Source organism: Cataglyphis hispanica, chromosome 15, assembly GCF_021464435.1.
Source record: "Cataglyphis hispanica isolate Lineage 1 chromosome 15, ULB_Chis1_1.0, whole genome shotgun sequence".
NCBI classification, from domain to species: domain Eukaryota; kingdom Metazoa; phylum Arthropoda; class Insecta; order Hymenoptera; family Formicidae; genus Cataglyphis; species Cataglyphis hispanica.
The window spans coordinates 6,542,262-6,561,850 of NC_065968.1; the positions used below are offsets into that span (position 1 = coordinate 6,542,262).

Below are 19,589 nucleotides of genomic sequence, written 5' to 3' on the forward strand. Positions count from 1 at the left end.
CATTCTACATCCTAAGTTTAGGGAGGTTATTTCTTCTATGATTATATCCATTAGGAGATTGAATAGTAGCGGAGTGAGACTGTATCCTTGCTTAATTCCTTCTGACGTCGGTATGCTTTCTGTGGTGTTTGTTGCAGCTTTGATTTTTGTTGTATTATTAGTATTAAAGGTATATATAGTTTTTATTATGTCGGCGGGTACTTTCCTCTCTATTAACGTTTTTATAATGTCACCCAGTCGAATGTTTTTGTCAGATCGACGAAGCAGATGTATGCAGGCATGTCATATTCTGTTGCTTTTTTCTTTATCTGCTTCATGATAAATATAGCGTCCTTTGTTGATCTCTTTTTCCTAAATCCTTGTTGTTCTTCTTTTTGTGTTGTTTTTGTCTCTAGTTTCTCTTTCAGTAGATTCGTCAAAAAAATTAAAACGCATTTTATTTTTATTAAAAAATTACACTATTATGTTTCAAATAAATATTTTGTATGATATAAAAAATAGCATTATTATATTATGGTTTTTATTACAGATAGCAAATCATAATATTACTTAACTCTTACTGTAATAATGTCGATCACATCGATCATTAATTTCGAATTTAAAAGTATTCATGCCAAATAGATCAATTTGTTTTAAAATTAATCATAAGCTTTACCGGAACAAAAGGGTTAATATTAGAGTGACATACAAAAACTTGGCGTGATCGAGTTCCATTATAAGTAATACATTTTTATTAATATATTGATAATGATTTTCAATAATTTTTCGCAAATTTATATTTCAAATCAGGCACGTCAAGTTTTTATATGTCACTTTAATATTAACTCTTTCATTTCAGGCATCTGGTAAAACTTATGACTAATTTTAAAACAAATCGATCTATTTGGCATGAACACTTTTAAATTCTAAATTGGTGATCTATGTAATCAACGTAATTGCAGTTAAGGGTTAAGTAATATGATTTACTATCTGTAATAAAAACCATAATATACTAATGCTATTTTCTATATTTTCTATACAAAATATTTATTTAAAACATAATAGTAATTTTTTAATAAAAATAAACTGCGTTTTAATTTTTTTGAGAAAATCTATAATATTTCTATAAATGCGAGATTGATTTCATGACAAATATTATTTCAAATTATAAATTTTTACAAATTAAATTACTTCTTAGCTGTTAATTATTAATTTTTCATTTAGTTTTTATTTTTTATTTTTAGAAATTTTTATTTTTTAAGAAATAATTTTTTATAAGTTATTTTTTAGAAATAAATATTTTTTCAACTTCAACATCTTTTCAACTTTTTATTGCGTATAAAAGATATTTTTTATGTATTGGGCGTATTTTTTTACCTTTGTGAGACCTTTTTACCTTTTTTTACCTTTTTTTAGTGTTAATCTAACTGTGGATTTTTTTTTATTGAATACATTTTATACTTTATTTTATACTATTATTTTATACATGTTAGGAAAAAGGTTAGCATTGGTAATATTTTATATTTCATCCAGCAAGAAATCTACCACTGATCGGACGAAGACTCATCCATTTTGCGCAGGTTTCCGCCTTTTATATATAAATCATTTATGTATTATTTTCTTACAATAGCTATGGCAATGCCCATTCCTCCTCCAATACATAACGATGCGACACCTTTTTTTTTTCCAGTTCTTTCTAAAATGTGTAACAGCGTCACCAATATTCTTGTTCCTGAAACGCAAAATTTTACTATAAAATAAAAATTTTGATAAGGAGAATTTAATATACATATATATTAATTTAATATATACCAGACATGCCAATAGGATGACCTAGAGCAATAGCACCGCCATTTATATTTACTTTCTCAGGATCTAGTCCAAGTTCTTGAACGCATGCAATTGTTTGTGCTGCATAGGCCTCGTTTAGCTCATAAAAATCCACTTCCTCCTTCGACCAATTTGCTTTTTTCAGCTAGAATAAATGTATCTTTAATCATTCATACATAATTATGTCCTATTTTACATTATGTTAGCATAATGTAAAATTAATTTGAAAACAGATATATACTAACGACTAATTTAATAGCTTCAACAGGGCCAATACCCATAATCTGAGGATCAACTCCAATCGTTGCTACTGCAACAATTTCAGCTATTGGTGAAATTCCTTTACTTGTAGCAACTTTTTGAGACATAAGAACTACAGCAGCTGCACCATCATTTATACCAGATGCGTTACCAGCAGTAACTGTGCCATTCTAAATGAAATAAGATAACAAAAGATAATTTTTTTTTATAAAGTTGTACAAAATGTTATAGAAAATAATATTTTTATACCGGTTTAAATGCTGGTCTTAATTTTGCAAGTTCCTCCATAGTTGTTCCAAATTTCGGGAATTCATCCTTAGATATAACGATAGATTCTTTTTTTGCAATGGTTACCGGAATAATTTCTTTTTCGAAATATCCAGCATTAATAGCGATCTCTGCTCTCTGCTGAGATTTACTCGCATAGCAGTCTTGTTCCTCTCTACTTATTGCATATTTTTCAGTAATATTCTCAGCTGTTAAAAATGTAAATAATAAAAAGATGTATATGATAATACATGTATAAAAATTAAATTTTTAGTAGAATATATCCTTTTGTAATATTTTTATTTTACTTGTGATTGCCATATGAATATTATAGAAGGCATCTGTTAAACCATCATGCATCATTGTATCGATTAAATTACAATTCCCTATTTTTATACCATCCCTGAGATAAATGGCATGTGGTGCTCTGCTCATGCTTTCTTGACCACCGGCCACGATTATTTCACTTTCTCCTGATTTTATGGAAGTATAACCATTTATAACAGACCTATATAACATTTTTACATAATATACTATAGAATATTATGTTATTAAAAATAAAGTTTATTGCGTGAATTAAGAAGATAAATTTATTATATACGATATAACATATTATAAATTGTCCGTACTGTAAACCAGAGCCACACAACATGTTTATTTGATAAGCAGGAATGTCAATAGGTATGCCAGCATTGATTGCTGCTTGTCTTGCAGAGTTTTGACCTTCTCCTGCTGTAAGTACCTAAAAATATGTATTAATAAATGTATATATATTTTATAGGTATAAATTAGATATAAATTTAGATAAATTGAAAAATATGTGCATTCTATTATTTCTAATCTATGCAAATTAGATACCTGTCCCATAATGACTTCAGAAACTTCTGTTCCTTTTAATCCAACTCTTTTCAAACTTTCCCTAATAACAATACTCCCCATTTCTGACGCTTTTAAGGAAGATAGACACCCACAGAATGATCCTACAAAATAGAAAAATTGGATTATTATGAAATTTTATGTTTAAATTTTACTACATTATTACAAAAACATTTTAGATAAATAATCAAAAAATAAGTGAAATTTTGTTTCTGTTTTTTGATGTACCTCAATACACCTTTTAAAAAAAGGTAAAAAAAGGCACTAAGTACATGCTTTATGTGAAAAAATATTATATTTAAATAAAAACATTTTAAATAAAAATATTGATTTAAATTTCCTATAAAAATAATGATATCAAAAAATTGCGTCAAAAGAATAAAAATTTACGCTACAAATTTTATTTCTTTTATTATTATTGAAATAAAAAGCAATTTAATCAAATACTTTTTTTATAAAATCCTTATTTAAATTTTCTACAAAAATAATGATATTGAAAAATTGTGCTAACTAAATGAAAATTTATGTTATAAAATATTTTTATTTTATTTCCAATATTAAGAAAAATTTAATAAACTGCATTATAATTAAAGTAATAGTATAGCTAAAATAAAGTTATTTTATAAATAACTAAATGCACAATATGCACACATCTAAGACTTTGGGATATAATTTTTTGAAGGAAAATTTCTCGTAAACTCTAAATCGCGTGGGATCGTCCCGTTTGCGCACATTACGGATCGGACACGACAAAATTTTCTGATCGGACACAGACCCGATCAGATATAGGCTCGATCGGACACGGATCCGATCGGACACTGTAGCATGTACTTTGTAAGTTGTAATGCGAGGTCTACCATCCCTACCGGCGGAGTGGGTGTGGGAGGGGGGCCAAAGGCCCCCCTTGCACTCTTCCGTGTGTGTGTGTGTGTGTGTGTGTGCGCGCGCTCGTGCTTCCTGTCCATGCATGTATTTTGGTATAGCGTCTGTGTTCGATCGGGCCGGTGTGCGATCGGGCTTGTGTCCGACAGTTCTTTTTGCTTATTATAGATATTCAGAGTCTTCAAATTTCTTATCTATTCTTAATCTAAGAATAACGGATAATTACAAATTAGTGTATCAGAAATATACATTATTATTTATAATCTATATTTCTAAATTTTTTGATGAATAATCGTTGTTATTCATGTAATTTTATTATTAATTATATAAATAAGGCGGAAAGATGTGAATTTTATAATTCTATTTTGAATAGTAAAGGTATATTTTTTTACAGTTCACGAATAATGCAGATCGTGAAGCGTTGTTCACAAAATTGCTGATACATTACGAGACATTCTTTTATATGGGACTGATAGAAATACAATTATTAAGTATTAATCACAAGTTTGATATTATAAAAACCTATTTCTAATAAAAATTCTTTTATATAACTATTTCTTTATTTCATATTTAATATCCAATTATTTATTTATCTAATTATTAGCAAAATTTTTGTAAAAATATTATATAAATATCTTTTGTAAAAATATTATATAAATATCTTTTGCACCTCTACCTCCAGTTACTTGATGTTCTTAAATTTCTTATACAATCATATTTTTTGCAAAGAGCTATAAAATCAGATGCATTTCGTTTTGTAGTGCTCGTAACATATTCTCTTAAACATTGCCGTATTACATATGTATTTAAATTCCGCATTCCATTTTCATGCCTTAATATACATAAAACTGATATATCGTAATTAAATAATTGCTGTCTAATGACATTTAAAACCAATAAACATTGCAATACTGCATTTGCATAGCATGAAATCTCATCTGTATTTTGAAAACCATGTTTGACCCATGTAGTTCTTTGTCGAACTTTTTCATCTGATTTTTGGACAGAAGTAATTATTTTTGGTAATGCCCAGAGAGATAAGACATTCTTTACTTTATGATAACGCTCTTTTGAAATAGAAATTATTTCTGCTTTGGGTTTATCCTTTTTAAACAATTATACTCGATAATAGCTTCTTCACTAGCTATTACCGATGAAGGATCGTAATTAATCAAATGTAACCCTTTTAAAGATGTTACTCGCAATAATGCAATGTAAACTTGACCACAATTAAATACAGAGTTACCAATATCATAACAGCACTTTGCAAAATCCTTGGCTTTTATAAATAGTGATCCCATAACTCAGAGATAATGGAAACTGTTTTCTAATAACATATGCTCTATCAATTACCCCGAATTTAACACTTACTCTTTCAATTAAATATTCTAAATCTGTTGATAAAAGAAGTTTAATTTTTTCTACATAATCAGTAGATATATCTTGTACAATTAAAATCACTGTAGCAATTGTACCATTTACAAGATCCAAACTAGCATCAATATTACGCCGAATCATAACTTTTGCTCCAATTTTAATTGTTATTTGTTTTGAAAGCCCGGCTGTTCTAGAATTATTATCATCATCATTATTTGACAATACTCTTAACACTTCTTTTTTTACATATGGAAATTCAATTGTATCTTTAGTAATTAATAATATTTTTTTAGAAACAATGCGATTTAAAATTGTATCATTGAAAACATCACACATACGACAAGTAGGCAGTAAACAAACGGTATCTGATGGCAGATTGTCAATAAAATTACGTAATTCGTTTAATTTAGATTCGAAAGAATCTCCTTTGAAAGATATTTTTCCATTTTCAAGAATCTTATTATCAGATTTTGTCAATAAACCAATACAAATTCTTAACAGTATCTCACAGTAAGAGTAATTCATCGTAATCAAATAATGTAGTCTATAAATTAACAGCACTCAAGGAACCAAGATGTTTGGCAATTTTTTCATCTAATAAACGCATAAAAATAGGATTTTTGTGTACAAGAGGTAATTGAAGCAAATCTTCGAATAAAAAAATGTGCTTTTGACCAAACCAACCATCATCACAATCATTAGTGTCAAATATTTCAGACAATCAAAGATGTATGCATATTAAAATCAAATAAGATATTGATCATTGGCACTTCATCAATTACAAAAAGTATAACATCTTTAAGATCTGTTCGTAAAACTTTCAATATATGATCAGATAATTGTTTATACTTAGAAATATGACCATATTCAATAGATAATTGAAGCAATCTATGAACTGTCAAACCATCTATATTAAATGCTGCTATACTAGTAGGTGCTGCTACAGCAGTATCTTTATTAAGATTTTGTTTTATCCAGCATTTAATAATCTTAATTAAAAAACTTTTTCCAGTACTACTTTTTCCGCTAACATATGATCTTAATATTGATACATCATCAGAATTTACAATATTAATAACTTTATCGAATACTTGTTTTTGATCCATATTTAATTTTGCTATCATTTTAGATACATCGATTTCTCACATCACTTTATCACCAAAATCTTTAAAATCTTGCATTGCTTCACCAGCCTGTATATATTGAACATCTATTGCATTTTCAGGACCATCCGGAAACTGTTGTTTTTGTAAATCATCATCTAAACATTGCTGAACTAACTCTTTTGCAGTTTCAAATGCTTTTTGCAATTCTTTTAATCTTTCATACTGCAATGCTTCTACAAGATGCAGTTTTACTTTGTGAAACCATAATTCGGCATAAGTGTCGCATTCATTTCTAAGATTCTCTAATTTTCGCCATGGTTGAAATATAAGTAATAACGAGAAGAATAATTTTCTGGCTGATTAACATCATATCTATAATGATTAATAAGATATCGACGCTGTCGCCGTTTAAGATAATAACCATTATTTATTTTATAATATTCAATGTCCTCATTTTTAGGTGTTATTTTTGAAATATCATACCATTGTGCATACCATTGTGCATACTCATAAAGAGACATATTTTGTAGTTCATTTGATCTATGTGGATAATGATTATCTATTAAAGATAGATAAAATATATCTGTAAATTCAGCATCGAGGGCTTCAATTTCTTTGCGATTTTTTAATTTTCTATCTGATTTCGTATCTGATTCACGTATAACCATTTGATAGTCGTGTTTTGATCAATTCCATATAAAAGAATACCTAAGCGTATCAGCACCTTCGAGAGTTCCACATTCTCTATTATTAAATCGTAAAGCAATATTCCAAAGATAATTCGCTAATGATTTGTTTTTATTATTCTTACTATCAAGGATAGTAAAAAGCTAGAAGATATCAGACAACTCATTTTTTTCTGCTTTATTTATATATTTAGTAATGTACCACGTAAGTAGCGATGATTTTTCACCAATAAATTGTATATCCATATTACCTTCCCATGCAGTAAGAAGAACAGAATTATAATCATTTATATTAACTTCATTATCTGTTCGAGGAAGATCATAAAGTCTACTTTTATTTTTTAATTGTTTTCTACCTGCTGTAGAAGTTGTTACATCTCTCATATTAAAGGTTCAGTACGGGACGAGAAAATCCAAGACGACACCGACGTATAACTTTACGTTCTTCTTTTTTAGAACGAAGACAATAATCGTTATGTATATGTCGTTGATGTGTATTAATACGTGTATATAATAATGGCGAAATATTTTGATCCAGCATTTTGCAGCTTATGTGTTGTAAAATAAATTTAGAGACTTTTTCAATAGTGAATTCACCAAAAATCGGTGTATTTTTAATCCATATTAATAAGTGGAAATGTTGTATTCTTCTACCTTGATATTCTCGTCGCCAGAAATAATACATTATTTGTCCAATTGGATGATCTTTGGAACTAATAAAATCAAGCATTGCCCGAAATTTATTGTCAAAACCTGGCTATTGATACAGGATCTTTAACAATAAGTACGCTAACATAAGGAAGTATCATGCGATTGCATTTGCCTCAAAAGTCCGAGTGAGTGGTTATGGGAAGATTTAGGTGAATATATTCACTTAAATCTTCTCATGATCACTCATTCGGACTTAATGTTAAAAACCATGTCGTAGGTTCATAATGTTGCGTCATACAGTTTAAATCACTTCTTGGTTTACGCCAATATTGCTCTGTATTTCGAAGTGTGGCAAATATTGTATTCAAATTAGATTCCAATAATTCTTTCGATACTGCTTTTAAATATTCCGCAGCCGTATAACGAATTCATGGATTAGTTATGTTCATTTTATGATATATTCCACGACTTAATTGACGAATATTTGCATTGTTCATTAAATAAAATAAATATTGTTGATTTAATCTATAGTGTGGATATTTAGTCAAACGACATTTAATAAATTCATGATCAAAAAGTTTAACTTGCCTAAACTCATGTTGTCCATTAATACCAAAAGGATATAAATATGGAAAGCACATTAAATCTAAATATTGTTCACGATTATCCAAAGGCAAGTCGTGAAATTTTAACATTTGATATAAAGTTGTCGCAGTTTTATTTATTTTATTTTATAAGGATATATAGTATATTGTTCGTAGCCATCATTTTCATCAGTAACTTGAGTTAACATTGCTTTCTGTTGATCCTCTAATGTAACTTCTATATCATTTTTAATCTCTTCTATCAAATCATTTAATAATTTAGTCTCATCAATGTTGCTTCTGTATTATTTTCCGTCTCTTCCTTTTGGAATTCTGAAGTTTTTAATTTTGTCAAACATAAATCATTGTGATCATTTGGCAATATAAGATGAGAGTATAAAGAATTATTGCGTTTTAACCACGTTAAAGCATCAAATACTTTCTTAATATCAACTATCTCTTCCCAAATAATCTTTAATTTTGCCGAGATACCTATAATTAAAATATATAATTTGTGATTATCATTTATTGGATCAGTAGTAGAACATAATTTATTCAATGTCTCCTGTAATGGAAGTGAATGAATGGAAGTAAATGAAATGTTCTACCTTTAATTTTCTGTACCATTTATCTTTGAGGTAACCTTTTATTAGTAAAAGTTCCTATTTTGAAGAAAGTTTGAAATGCTTAAGCTCTCTGTATAAGAATTTTTTAAAATGTGTTAAGAGATGATATTACTTCAGATACATCATCTGTGAAAAAATTATTCAAAATGCTATATGCAGGACTTAAACCTTTACGAAATTTGTCTGCACAATAATTACATATATATTCCGCGTTAATTTTTTGTTGTTATATATGTGCCATTAAATCTTTCCAAATTTGAATGTCTATTTGTGCTTCACATTGACTTTAGAAACATTTCTTTTATAACACAATCTCTCACATGATACGTAAATATGTCATGGTGTGTCTGTTGAACGTTTGGTCAAAGTTTCAAACGCTTTACGATATCTAGAAATAATATTATTATCGCTCAGAAATGTGTCTGTTCGTTGATGTTTATACATATCTGCTTTTTCTTATGCAGAAGTAACAATTTCATTCAATATATTTAAATCAGCCTGAATTAATATCTTATCAAGATTTTTCATCTTTCGATAAAAATTTGTAAATTGATAAATTAGACATTTAATAAATTATTAATTATTTGATAAATTAAACATATTTTTTACTTTTGGAAAATGAGGCGATAATAATTGAACAGGAAGAAACATTCCTTTGCAAAGTGTTAAATCGATATGACAGCTATGCGAATGACTCAATTTCTCATTTGAAGTTTTCATATTACATTCATGAATACATCGTATAAATTCTGGTACATTTCTTAAAGTACATGTATTTATAGTTTCGAGGAATTCTTGGTAATGATCAATTAAAAATGGATGGTTTATTTTACATTAAGTATCGCACAATCACGATTTTTTTGGTTGTTTTCCATTAACGGTAATATATTTATTACTTGTCCTTTCTTATTCAACATCAGACGACTCGGTAACATTACATTATGGTATGTAGACTCAATAAAATAATTTTCGGATGAAACTGTATGTCTGGATATGCCACATAACGCATGTAATTTTTCTTCAATTGTAAAACATTCAGTGACAAGAGTCAAACTCATTTCCGATTTCTTTTAATCAAAGTTAACATTTTGTATATATTGCGAACATGTTGTTTCTAATATACATACACCAACGTACGATTTTTTCGGCTTCTAATTGTTTTTGAATACGGTTTTTAATTCTGATCTTCTTTGCAATACCTTTTATAAAAATTTCTAAAGAATGACGAAATTTCATAGTGTTTAGCGACCTAAATTGTTCGTATTTTTTAATAATTTCTTTTTCAAGATTGTGATTTTTTATTGCAAGTACAGATTTTTTACTTTTTTGATAATATTGTTTATTATAAAGCCATTTACGATTAAGATCTAATTTTTTTTGTTTATCTCGCTCACGTTGAGGATTTTGAGAATAACGTATATATTTTGTGTATGTTGTTTTATAATATTTTGTTTATATAAATCTCGTTTTTTAGTACGATTATTTTTTATATCCTAACTATAACGATATCGTTTTTTAGCACGATTGTTTTCTAAATTTTGTTCGTATCGATGCCGTTTTTTTAGTTCGATTAGTTTCTAAATCTTTTATATAACATATCTTAATAGTTTATTAGTAAGACTTTTTAAATCTTGCACATGTTCTTTTTTATTAATATTTTCTAATTGAGCAGTATCTTCATATCGAGAATGTTTTTCAGCACATTATTTTCAGAATCATTGTTTACACAAATTTGTTCGTAAATTTTGATTTTATTTGTTTTATTATTACATAAATTATTAGAGTTATCGTTACTTTTGTCATCAATATCATTTTTAATATTATTTTTATTTTGAAAATATTTATCAGTTTCTTCAATATTATTTGTTGTTTTTATAAGTTCTTTCGAAGTATTTTTATCTGTTAATATTAATAATTGATTGGACTTCCGTTTCCGGTGTCAGGTAGTATACTTCAAGGTGATTTGGCGTGTGTGTTTTACAGGTTGTAAAGTGTTAAAGTGAAGAGTGGAAGAGGAGTGAGTGTGATAGTGTGGAAGCGTAAGTGTGAGAGAGCGTGGAAAGATGAAGGTTGAAGCGGGGAGCACACACTTTTGCATAAGCGCATAACCATAAGTATAAGGAAATTGATTGGTTCATTTCGTTAGGCATATATTTGTGGACCAATCAATTTCTTTATGTTTATGGTTATGCGCTTATGCAAAAGTGTGTGCTCCCCGCTTGAAAGCGGAGGCAAGGCATAAGAGCGAATATAAGGTTGTAAAGAGAGGTGTGGGATAGTGACAGTTAGGACATAGAGTATAGATAGCGGAGAGCGTAGAATGAGTTAATGGATAGCAACGGGAGTCTTCATAGAGGGCGCGAGAGAAAAAGATGGCGCAATTCGCCATGAAAGAAGGGAAAAAAAGAGGTAGCTATGGAAATGTGGAGGAGTTATCGAAAAGAAAAAGGTAGGAGCCGGGGTTGGGGAAGGGAGAAGAGGATATGTTTAAAAGTAGGAAAAAGTCGGGATTAATGAAAGATACGGAGTTAGGATGGATAGAGGAAGAAGGGGAGTTACAACATTTGATGAAAACCTGGAAGTTAGAAAATGAGGAGTTAATGAATGAAATGAGAGGCATGAAGGGGTGGTGAAGGAAAGAAATTAGAAAAATGAGAGAAGAGGTTAAGGAAGGAATCAGGAGAAGGAAGAGAAGGAGAGAGATGGAAGGTAAGAAGGAGAGGAAGGAAAGGAGATGGAAGGAAGGAAGAAGAGAAAGAGGTAGTAAAGGAGGAAGGAAGAGAATGGAAAGATAGAAGATGGAATGGAGAGGAGGGGAGGAAGGATAGAGGTGGAATAGAAGGAAGGGAAAGGAAGGAATGGAGGATGGACGGAATGGATATGGAAAGGATGGAAGGTGGAGGAAGGAAGGAAATGGAATGGAGAAGGTGGACAAAGAGGGAAGAAGGAATGGAATAGGAAGAAACTTGGAAGTGGAAGGAAAGAATGGAGGATTGGACGTGGAAGGAAAGAAGAATGAGATGGAGATTAAAAGAGATAGCAAGGGAGGAGGAAAAGAAGGGAAGGAAGGTTTGAATAGGATATGGAAGAATAAGAATAGTTGAGAAATGGTGGAGGTGGGATGAGGAGGATGGAAGGATGGAATGGAAGAAAGGGATGGAAAGGGATGGAGTGGAAGGAGATGGAAATGGAGGAAGAGGAATGGGAAGGAAGTGGAAGAGATGGAAGTGGAAGAAAGGGAATGGATGGAATGTTGAAAGGAATGGAAGAGAGGGAATTGGAGGTAGAGGAAGTGAAGACAAAGAGAGGAGGGTTTAATGGAAGAGGTAAAAGTGGAGGGATAGAAATGGAGTGGATAGGGATATATGATAGGAGGAGATATGGAGAGGAAGTGGAAGAATTGGAATGAATGGATGAGAGAAAGAAACAGGAATATTGATTGAGGGGGGGACTTTAAGGTGAGAACAGGTGAGGAGGGAAGAGTAATAAGAAAAGGGCATGAAGAGGAGGAGGAATTGGAAGAAGATCGAAGAACAAAAGAATTAACAAGAAAGGAAGGGAGTTGCTGAGATGGATAGAAAAAGCGAGGTGGACAATATTTAATGGTTGCACGAAAGGAGATGTAGAGGGCGAATGGACGTATACGGGATGAAGTGGGAATTCAGTAATAGATTATGTGTTGGGGAACGAAGATGTAAGGATGTAGGTAAGCAGGGAGGAGGAGAAAGATAAAGGAAATGCGAGGACGAGTAAATGATAGTATGGAAGAAGGGAAGGAAATGAAAGTGATGGAAGAGAGAGGATAAAGGAGATGGAGGATAGGGAAGGAAGAAAGGAAGGTGGAATGAAGAGTGGAGGAAGAGATGGAAGGATAGAAGGAAGAGATAGAGGAGATGGAAGAGAGAAGGAGAAGGATGAGGAATCGGAATAGAGAAGCGAAAGAAAGATAGGAAATGGATGGAGGGGAATGGAAGGAATAGAAGAGAAGGAGTGGAGTGAATGGAATGGAATAGGAAAAGGAGGAGATGGAATGAAGAGTAGTGATAGATGGATGGATATGGAATGTGATAGTGGACAGAGGATAGAATGGATGGGAGGAGAACATAAGTAGAAATGAGATAAGATCAGCGATTGGAAGACAGAAAGATAATAAAGCAGTAGGGATGGATGAAATTCCGGCGGAGGTGTGGAAGTACGGAGGGGAGAACTTGGAGGAATGGGTGTGGAAAATATGTAATAAGGTTTGGAAGGGATGGGATGGATAAATGAATGGAGTGAGGGGGTGATTGTGCCGGTGTTAAATAAGGGGGAGAGAGTGATGATAGAAGAATATAGGGGGTGTCGCTGACTTCGACGCTTTATAAGAAGTACGCTTCGGTGTTAGTAAGTAGATGAGGTGGAGAAAAAGTATTCGTTTCTGGATTTATAATCAGAATTTATAATCAGGACGGATTTATAATCAGAAGAATTTTCCAAAAAATGTTGAAAATGATCCATATGCATATCAGTTAAAAATTCGCCACGAACAATTATGTTCTTTTCTGTAGACATCAAAACTATGTTTTTTCTGTATAGACATTTTTATTTAAATTTTCAATTATATATATACGTATATATATATATATATATATATATATATATATATATATATATAGGGTGTAACTAAATGCATATAGACAATATTATGAGAACAACAATCTAAATCGAAAAGTCCTAAACTTTTTTGATCTGAGATTTCTTTTCATTGTTATACGATGTTAAAGTTTACTAATCAGCGCTTAAACAGTAGGAAGCCGTCTTTCTACCCCCGTCGTACTTTCTTTGTTTTTCATTGTAGACAGAGGCTGATTAATTAACAACAAAAGGAAAGCTCAAAAAATAGTTCAAGACTTTTCGATTTGGATTGTTGTTCTTTGATAATATTATCCATATGTGTTTGTTTAGTTACACCCGGTATATCTATATCTATATATATATATATATATGATATATATATATATATATATATATATATATATATATATATATATATATATAGAATGTCCGATAATTTTAAACACACACGAAGGTGTGAAGGAAGATTGTGTCAAGCTGAAACAAAAAGTTCCCTACCATTCTTTTCTATATTATAGCCTAATAAAGAAGTTATTATTGAATAAAGTCTGACCAATCAGCGCCAATTTTTAGCCGGACGTACATCGATGAGCTCCACACCTCGTAGCGTGCGAGAGTGCTACGCCGCTATAACGGCGCACTACTATTAGGCGCGCGGCTCACTACATGCGCCCGGCAACAAGGTTGGTGTTGATTAGTCAAATTTTACTCAATAATAATTTCTTTATTAAGGATTATAGAAAAAAATGTGGTACAAAACTTTCCTTTTCAATTTGTTTTTTAATCTACCTTCACACTGCGAATATGTCAAAAACGGACACATTACACACACACATACACAATCACCCACACCCACATTCACAACCCCACTCACACCCACACTCACACCCACACTCACATCCACACCCATACCTATACAAAATATGTGTGTGTGTGCGTGTGTGAGTGTGTGCGCGCGCGCCTGTGTATATATATATATATATATATATATATATATATATATATATATATATATATACAAAATATTCCTTAATTCGCGAATCACCTCTCGTGTGTATGTAAAGCATATTAAACTGGATAGAAAAATCCTCTCTATCGTTTTGTGATTTTCACAATAATTAATAAGAAATTAGAAAAGATAGATCAATCCGCGCCTTATAAGCGCGTAACGAGAAGAGACGTCCTATTGTAACACGATACTAAGCGCGCGGCAAAGCAATGAGAGGAGTGTTCTACACGCTCGTACGTAGCCTTCGTAGAGCGTCTCTTCCATTGCTTCGCCGCGCGCTTAATATTACATTACAGTAGGACGTCTCTTCTCGTCACGCGCTTGTGCAAAGCACGGGTTGGCCTATTTTTTTTAATTAATTTTTTATTAATTGTCGTGAAAATTGCAAAACAGTAGAAGATTTTCCTGTCCAGTTTAACGTGCTTTATATGCACACAGATGATCCGCGAATTATAGGACATCCTGTGTATATACATATATATATATATATATATAGGGTGTCCCATAATTCGCGGATCACCCGCTGTGTGCATATAAAGGATGTCAAAGTGAATAGGAAAGTCCTTTACCATTTTACAATTTTCCTAATAATTATTAAGATATTCATTAAAAAAGATCGGCCAATCCGCGCCTTATACAAGTGCGCAACGAGAAGAGACATCCTATTGTAATATAATACCAGGCGCGCGGCGAAGCGGTGGGAAAGACGCTCTATGAAGGCTATATACAAGCGTGTAGAACACTCTTTTCACTGTACAGAATAATAAGATGAATTAAATGCTGTACAGAAAATAATTGTTTTTAAAAAAAGTATGCAATTATTTGCAATATATTTTTTTATAACAATTATTTATTTTTTCTTTACACCATTTGATTCATTTTATTATTCTGTACATAAAAGTATTACGATACAATTATCAAACACTAAATAAATTTTGAGATATTTTATATTTTATACTAAAATATGTCATATTAAGATACAAAATAACTCAAAAAATTCTTAATGAAAAAATACTTTATTATAGTGTTTTGGAAAGCTCTCGACATAAGCTATAAGAATATGCAATAAAAAATAGGGGATTCCATTTAATAAATTAAAGGTGTCCTTGACTTGACCTTAACGATGCCATCCAAGGTCAAATCAATGACACCATCTTATGTTCCTCTCAAAACCATACAATTTTTGTTCAAAACGTTTTTCTCTAAAATACTTAGTTTTTGAAAGAAAAGGGTATACGGGTGGTCTAAGACACCCTGTATATATACAGGATTTTCCATAATTCGCGGATCATCTCTCGTGTATATATATATATATATATATATATATATATATATATATACAGTATATAGACATACATATATATATAGACAGTTGTAGTGGAGAACCTGAGGAAACGATACTCAATTTAAAAAACTTGCATGCTTGTACAATAAATTGACGAATATTAGAAATAGCTTTCGCAATGACTACGCATGCATTACTTTTGAAATGACGTATATATACATGGCGTCTAGAGTCAATCGCATTACCCGTCGTATGCATCAAACAAGATGGATTAAACTGAGCAAGAAAATTCTTTATCATTTTGCAATTTTTATAATAATTATTGAAAAATTAGTTAAAAAAGATCAATTTGCATATAAGCGCCCGGAAAAGACGGCCCAGAAGTTTGCAGTCGCTAGGCGCGACGAAATTTTAGGAGGAGCGCTCTACAAATGACAACAATTACGAGCGATAAATAATAATGGATTCTCGCATTCTAGCAACCAACAATGGATTATTTCTTTTTATAGAGCGCTTAGACTCACGCGATTTGGTCAATCCTTCTAAATTAATTTCTCAATAATTATTACAAAATTGCAAATTACGAATTATTACACAAAAAAATAGTTGAGTCTTGATTCCTGTGGCTCACATTGCCTTGTTTCAACAAACGCAGGTTTTGAATTGCTATGTTTCTAAAAAAACAAGACAAAAATAAAGGCTTCTTTTTTGGTTAGAATCGGAGAGAGGCTCGCCACTCTTACACAGAGTACTGAGAACAGATACTTATTAACAAACACATTTTTATTATTAGGGTTTTTTCAATTTAGTGACTCAAGTTGACACAAGTATCATTCTATCGTCTTTCAATACCAGTGAACAACAAAGATAGAATGATACTTGTGTCGACTTGAATCACTAAATGGAAAGCATTTATTATAATAGTTACATAACTCAGTATAACCGAATATAACAAGTAATATTACAAGAACATAACATGTAATATTCACGTCCCTTGTAATTTTCCGCTTAAGGAAGCAACAATGTTATATGGCAGTTATACATTTAATTATAACATTATACATATAATGTTATAGTATTGATTTGACATTAAGAACATAACTGTAAAAAAATTAAGATATAACATATTGATTTAATATTTATTTAGTTTTGTTATATGAATATTGCATTATAATTTTCAATTATTTTGAATATACAGCATAAAATGGTATAGAAACAGTACTTATAGATATGTATTTATAATAATATAATATATACAAATATTTTTTAACATATATACTTTTTTTAAAATACAGTTACAATTATTACTTTATATATATATTATACGACAAAAAGACTTGGTAACATAATTAAATAAATAATAAAATAATTAAATTTAAATCATTTAACTCATAAAATGCAAAATTTTATTTATTTATATTATTAATATTAGAACTGCATTTTATATCTCAAGTAGACAACAAATATAATATGATAAATAGGATATAATTTAAATTTTTTTGGACATTTATCTGCCCGATTTTTAAACAATCAGTCCAATATCTGAATTTCCTATGTTGGAATTGCATCAAAAATAAACTGATCAAAATAATTAATATAATAATAATATAAGCAAATAAATACATTTTTTATCTCCAGTTGCTCTTTGCAAGCTTTATATAATTCTTATGATCAAATCTCAAATGCGAGATAAACGCATCACTCGTCGCGTAGTGATAAACAAACTAGCGACTGATTACTATTTTTATGTTATATAATAATTTTGTTACAATTATTTCTTAATGTATCAATAAAATAATATAATATCAATACTTTTATGTTATTTTATAAATATTATATTACAAGAATATAACTATTCTCATATATATTTAATAACAACAATAAATAGATGATATATAACATTTATATAATAAAATTGTAACAGCTTTTATTTTAATTTTTATTCCAATGTTATATAACTGTTATAATATGTGTTTGCTGGGTACATATTAAATTATATACCGACTAATATTGCTGAGGATGATCCAAATATTAGAATCGAAACATTCAGAATAAGCAAAAAATATATATAAAATTTGCGCATTATTTTCTGTGTCAAGTTATTAGCTCGCTATTCCTTATTTTAAATACCAGAGCCTTTCTCTTCATAAAACTATAAATATCAAATCAGAATGTTATTCTTAATTATCTTATAGTTATGTTCCTAATGCATCAATAATATGACATTTGATAAATATGCATGTAAGGTTACATTTCGTCGATGATTTTGACCTTGACATATGCTGTAAAGGACATAATCCTGAGTAACTTTTCTTTATAACTTAATAGGCGGTCTCTTATAATTTCTGAGATATTTAAAATTATATTAAAATTATATTAAAATTATATTAAAATTATATTAAAGTTAGGCACGATAACTACACTTTTATTTTTTACAATTGAAACCACGCGCACTTGAAATACATTGTAAACAAAGTCGACAAAATATCTATTCATATAAACAAAACTTTGGTTTGGGTTATGTCATATAACCCAAATCAAATTTTTGTTTCGAATCAAATTTTAACTTTAAATATCTCAGAAATTATAAGAGATCGCCGATTAAGTTATAAGGAAAAGTTACTCAGGATTATATCCTTGACAACATATGTCAAGATCAAAATCATTGGCAAGATGTAACCTAATATGCATATTTATCGGATATTATATGTTACATTTCTATAGTATTACTTCTTATATTCGGTTATATAACCGAATTATGTAACAGAGTTATGTGACCATTATAATATAAACATAAAAGTATGTTTGTTAGATAACTTGAATGAGTTTACATTTAAAATAATTTAAGATAAATTTATAGCAAAATTTAATAGCACAACATATTTTAAAAATTTTACTTATGCAGTTTAAATGTTACAATAATCGTATACTTTGATAACTTTTTCGACTAAATTGCATTTAATTTTATTACATATCATTAATATTACATGTCATTCTTCGTTTACCTATTGGTGTCCTGACAGCCGAGACAATTACGACAGTACGATCATTCATTTTTACGAGTAGCGAATGAACACCAAATACGAGAAGCACACGAAGACTGTTTAATCGGAACTTATTAACAGGCGACTGGCGATTGGCGACTGACGATTGGCGACTGGCGACATGTATGACAGAAGCGGAGTTGTAAATGTGTATCAAAATGTGCACATACGCGATAAAGAATTAAAATTTATGTGTCGAACAATTATATGACGCAAGTACTATATGATTTAAAAGTCTAATAAGAATATCTGTCTTATTAGACAGATAACGTTTGCGATGATTTTTCGGAAATGATTATATTACATGATATGTAACATTTTTTTTCGGAAATGATTATATTACATGATTATATAACATGATATGACGCGCAATGCATTTCGTACTTGAATTTTAATCATGAGAATTATATAAAGCTTGCAAAGATCAACTGACAAAAAATAAAAAATGTAAATGTAATTATTTTTATGAGATTAAATTCTGATACAATCGCAACATAGAAAATCCAAATATT

The 19,589-nt window shown here is 30.0% G+C and overlaps 1 protein-coding gene across 2 annotated transcripts; it reads right to left on the minus strand.

Moving 5' to 3' along the window:
• Window positions 1–1,403: 1,403 nt before the first annotated feature.
• On the minus strand, window positions 1,404–19,203 carry LOC126855198 (acetyl-CoA acetyltransferase, cytosolic-like). Of its 2 annotated transcripts, none has more exons than XM_050602619.1 (8): window positions 19,039–19,203; window positions 3,196–3,317; window positions 2,967–3,079; window positions 2,646–2,845; window positions 2,320–2,546; window positions 2,055–2,240; window positions 1,792–1,954; window positions 1,404–1,711 (listed from the first exon to the last, which is right to left on the minus strand). In XM_050602619.1, the coding sequence occupies exons 1-8, from the start codon at window positions 19,085–19,087 to the stop codon at window positions 1,593–1,595; spliced, it is 1,179 nt and encodes a 392-aa protein (XP_050458576.1). In that variant the 5' UTR covers window positions 19,088–19,203; the 3' UTR covers window positions 1,404–1,592. The 2 variants fall into 2 exon arrangements, with proteins under 2 accessions (XP_050458576.1, XP_050458577.1); XM_050602620.1 differs by lacking the exon at window positions 19,039–19,203 and adding an exon at window positions 16,628–16,649.
• Between the last annotated feature and the right edge of the window lie 386 nt (window positions 19,204–19,589).

Coding starts and splice junctions, on each gene's coding strand:
- LOC126855198 (XM_050602619.1), bottom strand. CDS start 19,087: ATGAATGATCGTACTGTCGTAATTGTCTCGGCTGTCAGGACACCAATA. Junction 3,318..19,038: donor GGCTGTCAGGACACCAATAG/GTAAACGAAGAA, acceptor TCTATTTTGTAG/GATCATTCTGTGGGTGTCTA. Junction 1,955..2,054: donor TTGAAGCTATTAAATTAGTC/GTTAGTATATAT, acceptor CATTTATTCTAG/CTGAAAAAAGCAAATTGGTC.